This window comes from Myotis davidii, unplaced genomic scaffold (assembly GCF_000327345.1).
Source record: "Myotis davidii unplaced genomic scaffold, ASM32734v1 scaffold385, whole genome shotgun sequence".
Lineage (NCBI taxonomy): Eukaryota > Metazoa > Chordata > Mammalia > Chiroptera > Vespertilionidae > Myotis > Myotis davidii.
Window position 1 is genome coordinate 669681 of NW_006296096.1, and position 12103 is coordinate 681783.

General features: G+C 37.9%; 1 protein-coding gene across 2 annotated transcripts in view; it reads left to right on the top strand.

Moving 5' to 3' along the window:
- Positions 1 to 12103, top strand: part of BCAT1 (branched chain amino-acid transaminase 1, cytosolic) — a 54391-nt gene that overhangs the window by 35035 nt on the left and 7253 nt on the right. For both annotated transcript variants that reach the window (XM_006771020.2, XM_006771021.2), the window contains exons 8-10: positions 4446 to 4531; positions 6868 to 7008; positions 8873 to 8947. In XM_006771020.2, coding sequence (XP_006771083.1) covers positions 4446 to 4531; positions 6868 to 7008; positions 8873 to 8947 — 302 coding nt within the window. The remainder of the gene's footprint in view (positions 1 to 4445; positions 4532 to 6867; positions 7009 to 8872; positions 8948 to 12103) is intronic.

Sequence of the window (12103 nt, forward strand, 5' to 3'; positions counted from 1 at the left end):
TTTTAGTTTCGCTTTTGAAATGGTTGTTCGAGGCAGCCAACTCCAGCGTTAACCTATGCCGCCATCTTGGTTCTCCCAGAGTTCTTTTAGTAATAGCCTGCCGTCTGTCATGCACACCCACTCTCTCTGTTGCTTTTGAAAGGTCACTAAAGTAGATAATCTGTTCACAGCACCATGCCTTGCATGACGACTGTATGTGGCAATTGTCCCGTAACTCGTGTGGATTTTGATTCCAGTAATAAGGTCACACAGCCTTGATTCTCCTTTTTACTCAGTGGATGAGTAATTTAACACATACACTTGCAGAGACTAATACGATTGTTGGAACAATTTTTATCTTCTACTGGACACTGGAGCTACCCTGAGAATTGGACCCAGTTCCTGTGGTTGAGTTCACAGATAGTTTGGGAGAATGATTGATCCTGGCAGTGAGTGTTGATGCTGCTGAGGCTGCTCAGGCTCTGAGAGCCTTCTTGGACATCAGGCATTTACACCCACTTTGCTTGGAGCCCTCTTCCCTCCGACGTCTGTTGGTGTGCTCCGATCCCGCCTTCCAGTCTTTGCCCACATATCCCATTCTCAGTAAGGCTTTCCTGAGCACCTTACTAACAATTGCAAACTCACCCAGCCGGTGTGGTTCAGTGGTTGAGCATTAATCTATAAACTAGGAGGTCACCGTTTGATTACTGGTCAGGGCACATGCCTGAGTTCTAGGCTCGATCCCCAGTAGGGGGCATGTAGGAGGCTGCCGATCAATGATTCTCTTTCATCATTGATGGTTCTCTCTCTCCCTCTTTCTCTGATATCAATAAAAATACATTTAAAAATATTTGCAGGCCACCCGGCTAGCTCAGTCGGTAGAGCATGAGACTCTTAAAAATATTTGCAGCCGAAACCGGTTTGGCTCAGTGGATAGAGCGTCGGCCTGCGGACTGAAAGGTCCCAGGTTCCATTCCGGTCAAGGGCATGTACCTGGGTTGCGGCCCCATCCCCAGTAGGAGATGTGCAGGAGGTGGCTGATCGATGTTTCTCTCCCATCGATGTTTCTAACTATCTCTCTCCCTTCCTCTCCGTAAAAAATCAATAAAATATATATTTTTTTAAAAAATATTTGCAAACTCCTCTCCACTTCACAGCATTTATCACCTTGCCCCTTTCTTCCTTTCATGGTCTAATACACTATTTAACATAACAATTGTTTGCCTCTGCCTATTAGAAAGTAAGCAGGGGGTTATGTCAGTTCTGTTCACTGCTTTATCCTGAGTATAGAGATAAGCCAACTGCATGTGGTGGGCACTCAATACACAGATGCTTGTTATGATGGAGCTGCAGCCTGATAAACCCATCGTTAAATTGAAAATGTCATAAATCGAAAATGTATTTAATACACCTAACCTACCAACCATCATGGCTTAGCCTCGCCTACCTTATTGTGCTTAGAACACAATATCCCAAAACGCTGGCCACACAGTACACAGAGTATCAGTTGTCTACCCTCGGGATCACGAGGCTGACTGGGAGCTGCGATTCGCTGCCACTGCCCAGCATCCATGAGAGCATCGGACTGAACACCTGTCGCCTGGGAGAAGGTCAAAATTCAAAGTTTGGTTTTTCCTGAATAAGTGTCACTTTCACACCATCTTGAAATTAAAAAAATCATGTCAAAGCATTGTTAGGCCAGGCCCATCTGTGTATTTGTTGAGTAAATGAATAATTGTGCTGATGATGTTTAGGGCTCTTACGCAAACCTACATTCCTGGTTCCCATTAGTGCTTGACTTTGGGTTGTCACTGATGAATCCTGCTGTTGTTGCTTCTAAATTCTTCAGCTTCTAAAAATGATTTCTCTGTCAAAAACAAGCTGCATTTGTAGGCTCTGTTTTCCTCATGTTGGGCCATCTGGAGCCGGTTCTGGCTCCCCTAAGCATGTTTGTGGTTGCAGAGGAAAATGAATATTTCTCACCCAAATGTTGTCATGTCATCATCTCTGTCTGGCAACCAGGGAAACAGATGTTCTGTTCCTTGACCTCAGGCTAGTGGTTACAGTTTGGGTGTTAAATATATTTCACAAAACTGCATTTGCACAGGCGGGGCTGCTGTTTTCATTTAACTTGATGGAGTCTTAGAGCTCGGCAAGCTCTAGGAAAAGGTCCAGTGTGGGGCCACTGGAATTATGTTTGTCTCTGTGTGTGGAGTGTGTGCATATATATACACACACATGTAGATCCATACATTTGTGTGTCTAGCTAGCTAGCTCTTGCAAAACACAGGTTTATTTTGAGAGCAACATTTCCAAGTAGCCCCAAGGACGTTGCCAAAACCAAGTTTTCCTCTTTCCCGAAAGCATCTTTCAGATGATTTTTAGACACATTAAAAAAAAATCATCTGCTATATCCTAGCAAAGAGATTATTCATTTATTTTTTTTATTCAAAAACACTTATTACATCCACTCTGAGTCAGGCAGAATGCTGAGTTTTGGGGACACAGGAATGAATATAGAGTTTTGGTCTTCCAAAACTTATTCAGCTTGTTTGTTGGGGATGTGTGATATAACCACAGTGTGACAGGTGAGCCCAGACCCCAGTATCCGTCAGAAAGGGAAAGACCCCAGTGTTGGGACCCTGCAGCTCTGGTCCTGACTGTCCCCCACTGTCACCAACCTTGCAAGTCACTTATGTTTGTAGGGCCTCAGTTTCTTCTGTAAAGTAAGGATTGCACTCGGTGATTTCCAAACTCCCTTTTAGCTGCAGAACATGACTTGGGGAGCTCAGGGTTACTGGTGTGATTTCAGCACAGTCTTTGCTACCTAGTGATTCTTACAAGCATACCTTGTGAATTCCCCTAAAAACACATGCTGGGCAACATATGGTCTGTTAGGAGGTTCAAGCAATGATTTAAGGATTGACTTTCTCACAAGATGCAGATTCCTGGGTGCCAGAGGTGGGGGGGAGAAGGGGATGTTGAGTACCAGAGATTCCCTTATGTGAGGGGTGTGTGTGGATCATGGGCCACACTAGCACTTGCAGATGGATAGTCATTCTAGACCGAAAGGTAGTTTGGAGTGCCTGGGATTGTGCTGAAGTAGACCAGTGTCTTAGCCTTGGCTCTCTCTGAGTCACCTATAAAATTTTGTTTTGTTTTTTGGATTTCTCTTTTTCTTCTTTTTTTGTTAGCCAATATGTGCTTGAGCCCATCCTGAGCCTGCCTATTACATTTGAAACTCAGAGGGTGAAGTCAACAATTCTATATATGATGTGTATACTCACTTTATAGTTTGAAAATCACTCTAGAGAGCTTTATCAAGGGGTAGTATGGGAGGAGTGGCTGGCCTGAATAGGGACCCACTCTTCTTGGGGGTGGGCTCCTCCACAGTATTCTTTTTTTCTTCTAATTTTAAAAAATATATATTTTATTGATTTTATTCAGAGAGGAAGGGAGAGGGATAGAGAGTTAGAAACATCGATGAGAGTTTAGAAACATAGATCAGCTGCCTCCTGCACACCCCCTACTGGGGATGTCCCTGCAACCAAGGTACGTGCCTTTGATGGGAATCCAACCTGGGACCCTTCAGTCCCCAGGCCAATGCTCTATCCACTGAGCCAAACCGGTTAAGGCCGCCGTATTCTTAAAAGGTTTGCTAATGACCAGTGTTCCCAAGTATGATCCTATCTACATTATTCTAATTACTAACCAGCTTTAACTCACTAAATTTTGACTTCACAATGTTCCTCCTAAGAGTAGTCTATAACTCTTGCTGTTTGTTAGTGGAAAACCATCTCATTTTTTACTGGTTAAAGGTACATTGAAGATGAATGGATGAGAGTATCTCTTTCTCTCTTTCTCTCTCTCTCTCTCTTTTTCTTTTCCTTTCTTTTCCCTCCTCCTCCTCCTCCTCCTTCTTCTTCATCTTTTTCTTTGAATAAAGATCTACTTGAGGTGTGAATTGAGTTGAGAAATTTGACAATGTGGAACAGTAACATCTTCATGTTTATTACTATCCAAGTTGCAAGACACAGGTGTTTTTTGTTTGTTTGTTTTGTTTTTGTTGTTGTCGTCATCTTAATGGCTATTGGTATAAGGCAGTGGTTCTCAACCTTCCTAATGCCGTGATCCTTTAATACAGTCCCTCATGTTGTGGTGACCCCCAATCATAAAATTATTTTAGTTGCTACTGCATAACTGTAATTTGCTACTGTTATGAATCATAATGTAAACATCTGGTATGCAAGATGTATTTTCATTGTTACAAATTGAACATAATTGAAGCATAGTGATTAATCACAAAAACAATATGTAATTATATATGTGTTTTGCAATGGTTTTAGGCGACACCTGTGAAAGGGTCGTTTGACCCCCAAAGGGGTCGCGACCCACAGGTTGAGAATCTGTATAAGGCATGGCTAATATAGTTAAAGTCTGAAAATATTCCAATTTCTAATTGACAGAAGAAGAACTGGCAACTCCTCCACTAGATGGCATCATTCTTCCGGGAGTGACAAGGCAGAGCATTCTGGACCTGGCACGCAAGTGGGTGGGTTTTTGACAGGAGCAACTTTTCTCAGCATGAAACAAAAAGTAATCAAAATAAGCCCAGCTTCGTGTTGAAATAATATCCTGAAGTTGCAACCAATGTTATCTAATCTTTAATCTTAACTTGAGTGAAAAGAACTCTTCTAAGAGAACTGTCTTGGCAAGACTATCAAATAAGCATTGTTTATAGGGGAGGGCAGAGAGAAACCAGTTTGTCAAGTTGTCCTGGTAAAGAAGTATTCTAGTACTAATCTCAAGCCCTATATCAGGTGTCTCCCACCAACTCACCTGGTTTATAATTTGTGTGCTTCCATTTAGCCAGTCCTTAACTTTTCATGTCTAAGTCTATTGTTTCCACATGGCAATGATTTGTAGTTCTCCTCTTCCTCTGTTTATTCTAGCATAGCCATGCTTACCATAGAAATTAAAGAATTCTACTGGCATAAGCGTTTACTAACATAACATTATTAGTTTGGCTGCCTTTCCCTCCCCTCCTTCATGCTCCCTGTCCTTCCAAATTCTCATACATGCTTACTTTAAATCAAAACACTCAAGCAAGTGTAAAATTATTTTCAGTAGACTTTCTGATTCACATGACACAGGCAAGCATGTTAAACTATTTAGTATTGGAAATGACATACTTAAGATGAATGTTGAATGAGTTGGTTATCTGGCAAAGGTTCTTGGATGGAACTTTTGACCCATGTGTTAAACTGATGTCCAAGGGACATGAAAAGGCTGTGAGCATTCTGTGCTCAAACAGTACTAATAAAGCAAATGTTTAGAAACACACATCATCTAGGAGAGCACCAGTACATTTCCTCTGGAAAAGGACTTTGGAAATAGAGGAAATGGGCCTTGTCTACTTCGGGGTTTTGTAGAATTATTTATAGCACAGCTGCCACATGCTGGCTGGCACATTGGGCATGGCATTTACAAACTGTTTGTATAATTTCAAACAGCTTGCCCTGTCCTAAATATGTTTGCAGTTGCAAAGATGTATTTTCAAAGCTCAGTAATTTTTGTTTTATTAGAGAAAAAATTCAACCACGTACAGAAGGGTTGATGACAAGTTGCAAGTGGAAATGCTTTCCCACACTAATGATTTGCTAGCATGAAAATAGGTTATTATGGAGGAAGTTTTTTCTTGACTCCTTAGCTGTAATTTATTTTAAAAGCTATTCTAAAACAGTGAGACATAAATGCCAAGAGCCATGTGGGGGGTTACCATTACTTGCCAGACAGGGGAAATTGTCCAAAGATAAGTAAGGGTGAGCAGAGTAAAAACAATTCTGTTTATTTACAAGATTTTTTTTTTCCTTTTCCAGAACACAGAGCTCAGCTTGTTTTCAGTTAACTTGGCTGATTTTCTGGAATTTATTTACCTTTGAACAACATAATTGCAATTACAGACTGAGATAAATTGAAACTTGCAAAAAGCCATATTTCTATCACAGGCATATTTTCCTACCCTTCCAAATATATGCTTACAGCATGATGCATTCTTCTAATGTTTTGAATCTTGCCAAGAGCTGTGATTTCCATTTTTATCTATTGTAGATTTGCAGGTTTTAAAAAATACTCTCATTTTATTTTAAAAAAATCTGTCCATTTTCTGTTGTCCTTAATTCAAATAGCCTGTTGACAAACTTTGAGCTTTAACCACTAACATAAAAGAATGTGTATTAAATAGATAGTTTAACCAGATAGCTTTAAAAAATCAGAATTTTGTTTTTTGTTTTTATTTCCTATTCTGGAGCAAATAAAATGTTCTAATAGTTCAGCAGAAGTTGATGAGGTTATATCGATATAATTCTGTGATGAAAATCTGATATGATTCTAAGAGTAAGGGAGAGGATTACTGCGGTAAAGTCAACTGAATCAGGGAGTTTAATTTAGGAAGAAAAAATATACAATGCAATTTCTCAAATAAAGTCCAAATATACTTTCACTGTTTTAAAGACAGATTAGAGAGTTTCAATGCTTGTCACAGAACTAGTGCATCTTAAAACCAGGCTTCAAATCCAGATGAGCCAACCACACAGCTTCACAATAACAAATAAAAGGCCAAAAAAAAAAAGCACACATGTCTTAAAAATATACCATGCATTTTATGCTGGTAATCTTATATTTTGTAATCTGATCCTCTCATTTAGAGAGCCTGTGACCTTGGAGTAGGTGCTTAACACCTCACTGTGTTTCACCAGTCAGGTGGTGTTGCTTTCTACAGCTTTCCCCTCTAAGAATGTAAAATAGAAAGGTAGTACTGCAGGGCATTTCCCCCCCATGCCTTTTCCTTAAAAATATGTATCACTTTATTTTTGATGTTGTGAACAGGGTGAATTTAAGGTGTCGGAGAGGTACCTCACCATGGGTGACTTGACAACAGCCTTGGAGCAGAACCGAGTGAAGGAGATGTTTGGCTCTGGCACCGCCTGCATTGTCTGCCCAGTTTCTGATATCCTGTACAAGGGCGAGGTAAGACAGCCCGCTCTTTCTAAGCATCTGCCTACAATTTAATTTTTAAAGTCTGAACAAATTACTAGTTGGACTCAGAATGCAAAGGATTTTTTTTTTTTTTTGTAGCTTGGCATTCCATTAACTGGGTGGATTGTCCTCATGAACCTGTATTAGCAAATTACTTACTCTTACCTTTTCAGTGAGTTTGTGTAAGCTTCAACAAGGTGGGAGGTCAGTTTTGTCCTTGGACAAGGATATCTGCCTTTTGTTAATTTCGGGTTTTGAGATGTGTCACTAGATTTCCACTCATTACTTCCTTCTGGCTTTGTATGGAAGGTTCTACTGGTAGTTAGATTTTGATTTCTGGTTGCCAAAAGTAGTTCCAAATTCCTGGAGTAGGAATGGCTAGTAGTTATGGGAAATGCATTTGAATGATCAACTCCTGCCTTTATTACTCTTAATATTATTGATGTTGTTTTTATTTAGACCACTTTACAGCATTTTTTTTTTTTTATTTGGCCAACCTGGTACATTTACTAAAATCTTCCAGAAAACAATTCAAGCATTTAGTTGGAAGAAATTTTCTCCTCCCAGTAAACCAGTCTGATTTTATATGTGCTGTAATTCCATTTTGGGGTCAGTTTTTTTGCTTTCCCCTTTATAACAAAGATCCAATACTTATGATTAACATCAACACCTAACTTTGTAACTTAAAGTTATTTGAGTATTATTCTTAAAATGTGAGATGGATTAAATCACTTATATTAAATATAAATTCTATTGAAATTTAATATTCAACACCATAATATTTTTTTTCTCAGCTGGCAGATTTTCTTTCTCCTTTTTTTCCCTCTGCTGATTTTAATGGTGGCTGCTTCATTGCTTGAGAATTTTAAACTTGCTTTTAGGGAATGGTTCCTGACCTAATTCCATCTACAGACTTTCAAGAGAGAAGAATGATTCTATTATCATTCAATGCTTGTACTGATTTTAAAGCTACTGTTTCATATTTTATTATGGTAGTATCTAGACAGCGGTTACTTTTTTAATGAACTGTGGTTGTCATTAGATCAGATATCTTTAAGTCCAATTATTATTTCACCTGTAGATATAAGAAGTTTATAAAATTTAATATGTTTTTAATGGTCTTGTGTTAGAGGGCATTCAGAGCCAAAAGGTACATCTAATTATCCTATTATCCTAAAGGGCATAATAAGAAAGGGGAGAACATGGACTCTATGCTAAAATGAGACTATCAAAGTCCTGCAAGCCAGCGAGGCATGAATGGACATGACTGAAATATAAATTAGGGTCTTTAAATCTTTTTCAGCCCTGAATTTAACCATGCGATCCAACATCATGGAGGCTGTGGTCCCTGGAAGTTTGGCTCGTAACAGATACAGGGTTAGAAGCCCCTTTTGCGAAGGCATAGACTTACTTTAATTTATGTCCGTAAATGATTTACTATAATGCAAAGTATCTTTGAGTTCTTATTTCTTGCTGAGAGGGTTAAATATGGAAGCCAACCAATTATCTTTGTTGATTTGAGGAATGCTTGAAGAGGTAGGGTTCTCTGAAGTTTAGCCACTGTTTTAGCCACCCATAGCTTCTCATTAGTTTCTCAAGTTATCAGGAAGACTGGCATATAACCAAGTTGTGCCCTAAAATCAGTTGGTAGGCAACGGACAACCTATCATTGGCTAGTTACTTTTTATTCAAATTTAGAATAGAAAATAGGCTTTGGAACTAAAATAATCAGATTACAATAGAGCTATTTCTTATTTCCAGGAGGTGCCTTCATACAGTGGCATCACTGAGTGCCATACTTGTGGCACAGTATACATGAATATCCTCATTATCTCGTGTCCGGTTTTCTTTATAGACCCTACACATTCCATCTGTGGAGAATGGGACTAAGCTTGCAACCCGGATATTGGACAAATTGACTGATATTCAGGTAAGGGGTTCTTTGTCATTTTATTTTAATCAACACTTAGAAACCAAATCATATTTCAATGGCAAGAAGAGAGTAAATACTGCCATTTGGGGTCAACAAATTAAATTTAAGGAAGATGTTCCTGATAGTATGTGTGGGCATAAGCAATACAGAAATGGGGAAGAAAAGACATATTTTTTAAAAAAGAAAAAAAATAATTGTTAAGGAATCTAAATTACTTAACATTAGAAAACATATAGAGAGAGCCCTGTCCGGGTGGCTTAATTAGTTGCATCATTGTCCTGATGCACCAGGGTTGTACCAAGGTTGTCCAGGGTTGGGGGTTTGATTCCCGGTCTTGGCACATGCAAGAGGCAACCAATGGAGGCATGGGTAGGTGGAATAGCAAAATCGATATTTCTCTCTCTATTTGTCTCTCTCTCTCTAAAAAAAATTAATTTAAAAGTTAAAAAATATATAAATTTTGATAAATCTATAAATCTCATTAAAATGTATAATACTTTTATAAAAAAATCTTGAAAGTAGAAGAAAGCACAGAAGAAAATTAATATCACCTGTGATTCCAGCACTAAGTTATAACCACTGTTAATTTCGATATCTCAACCTTTAATATTTTATAAGCATTTATATTTTTAGAGAAATTTGTTTTCGAACAAAATGGAACTATACATAATTTCTATCTGCTTTCTTCATTTAATAAGTCATTTGCTTTTTCATATCAAAATAACTTTAATTCCATATATGAAGTTAAATTGAATTCTATTATGCCTATGTACCATAAGTTTTAAAGAAAGCTATTATACATTGATTTTGTTAGCACTTCTTTTACTATTATAAACAGTACATTTTTTATTATTTCCTTGGGATAAATTCCTGGAATTGCAACTGTTGGGTCAAAGAATGTGCACACCTATTTTTTTTTATATGCTACCTTTGTTGCGCCTTTTTTTTTAAAGCAACAATCCAGCATCTCACAAGGTACTTAAGCATCTTTCTAGGTAGGCATATCAAATACCAGGAAATACAAGACTGTTCTATAATTTGTAAAAGTTATTCAAAGATTTTGTTGAACCCACGATTGCCAGTCGGTGAAAATAACCAAGGGGAACTGAGATACTGAAACATAAAATGAACTTTGATAGTTTGGGTGACATCAGGTGGTGTTGGGTCTTAAAACTAAGCAGAAATTCAGTTGGTTGGGAAGGCAGCAGGTCCTGCAGAGCAACTGAGATCCTCGGATAGTGATAAAAATGGTGTTTTTGAATACCTAGCAACTTTTATGTAAAACTTATAGTATTCACAAAAGGAAAGAATAATAGTGGTTTTTTTAATCAATGAGCTATCTTAACTTCCACCCTTTAACAAACATTTTCTATAGGAATTTTCTGCAAATTAAATAAAGGAATATCTTAATATTGAAGACATAAAATGTATTCAGAGTTGTTTTCTACATTTGTACATAGAAACAATTTAGAAGTAATTTGAAGAAATTTAATGAAACTTTATGGGTGTTTATATTTTGGTGTCCCCCCTAAATATATGCACACTTTAACAGTTGATAGCTCAATTTTGAAAATAAAATGTATTTTAATAAACACTGCTTTTATACTTACTCAAAGTATATGTATACATTTTTGGGAGGACACACTACATTTTTTAGAGTTCTCTGAGTAAATCTGATGGGAGTAATGCTATCAGAGATTTGCTCAAATAAAAGCTACAAACACAACTAAAATATATAATTTGCTAGATTATAAAAACCTTTATCCAAAACAGAAGTTGAGAGATTTTTAAGAGGGGAGGAAGTGCATTATAGTGATAAGAAACAAAAACTAATTTGGAAAACTTTCTTGAACAAATTGTACAGAAAGAATGTTACATTTCATAGCAGTTAATACATAATGAGATATCAGGGTTACCTTTTGGAGATTATATGACATAAGGAATTTTGAACTGACTTGATTTGGTTATAAAAGATGGAAAGGAAAAGTAGTCAGGCTGAGGGGAAAATTAGATTAAATTTGAATTGGAAGGAAGCTCTAAGTGGAGGTGTTCAACAAGTATAATCATGAAGCTTTGGCTAAGGAAGGCGAAGAGCAGAGATGTGCATCGTCATTGAGATGGTGGAAAAATAAGCTTCAGAGCCCTAACGTATGGGTAAAAGAGAAACCCAAAGACATAATTTTGGGACAAGATGGGAAGCCATTGCAAACATTCTCAGAAAGAGCATTTTTGAGAGTAAAATTATGGAATCCAAGAATGTAGGCTACAGAGTGATATTTTTATTCATTCATTCATTTATTCATTCATTCATTCAACAAATATATGTATTAAGCACAAACAGGATGTTCAAGTGCTAGTGGTAGTAGTTAAAAAAAGGGACAAATAGCCCTGACCGGTTTGGCTCAGTGGATACGACAAATAGCCCTGACCGGTGTGGCTCAGTGGATAGAGTGTCAGCCTGCGGGCTGAAGGGTCCCAGGTTCAATTTTGGTCAAGGGCATGAACCTAGGTTGCGGGCACATCACCAGTGGGAGGTATGCGGGAGACGGCTGATCGGTGTTTCTCTCTCATCGATGTTTCTAGCTTTCTATCCCTCTCTCTTCCTCTCTGTAAAAAATCAATAAAATATATATATATTTTTAAAAAGGGACAGATGCCCTTACCGATTTGGCTCAGTGGATAGAGCATCGCCCTGCAGGCTGAAGGGTCCCGGGTTCAATTCTGGCCAAGGGCATCTACCTTGGTTGCGGGTACATCCCCAGTCGGGGGTATGCAAGAGGCAGCTAATCGGTGTTTCTCTCTCATTGATGTTTCTAACTCTCTATCCGTCTCCCTTCCTCTCTGTGAAAAATCAATAAAATATATATTTTTTTAAAAAAGGGACAGATAATTAGTGCAGTCAAAGCACACTGGTATAGAAGGACAAAATTAATACTCAATTTTCATGTGACACAATGTAAAAAGGTTTAAAAATAGATAAAGATAGAGAGAACAGAGAAGAAACGTATTTTATTTTTACCTGTATTTTCTCTATATACTTTAGTGCCTCTGACTAAGAAGAAGTTAATAATTCTGCTTTTTACCCTAGGTAGTAATGTACTAGTATAATTGATAATGGTAGTAACACTAAAAACTAATGATACATTCAGAGCT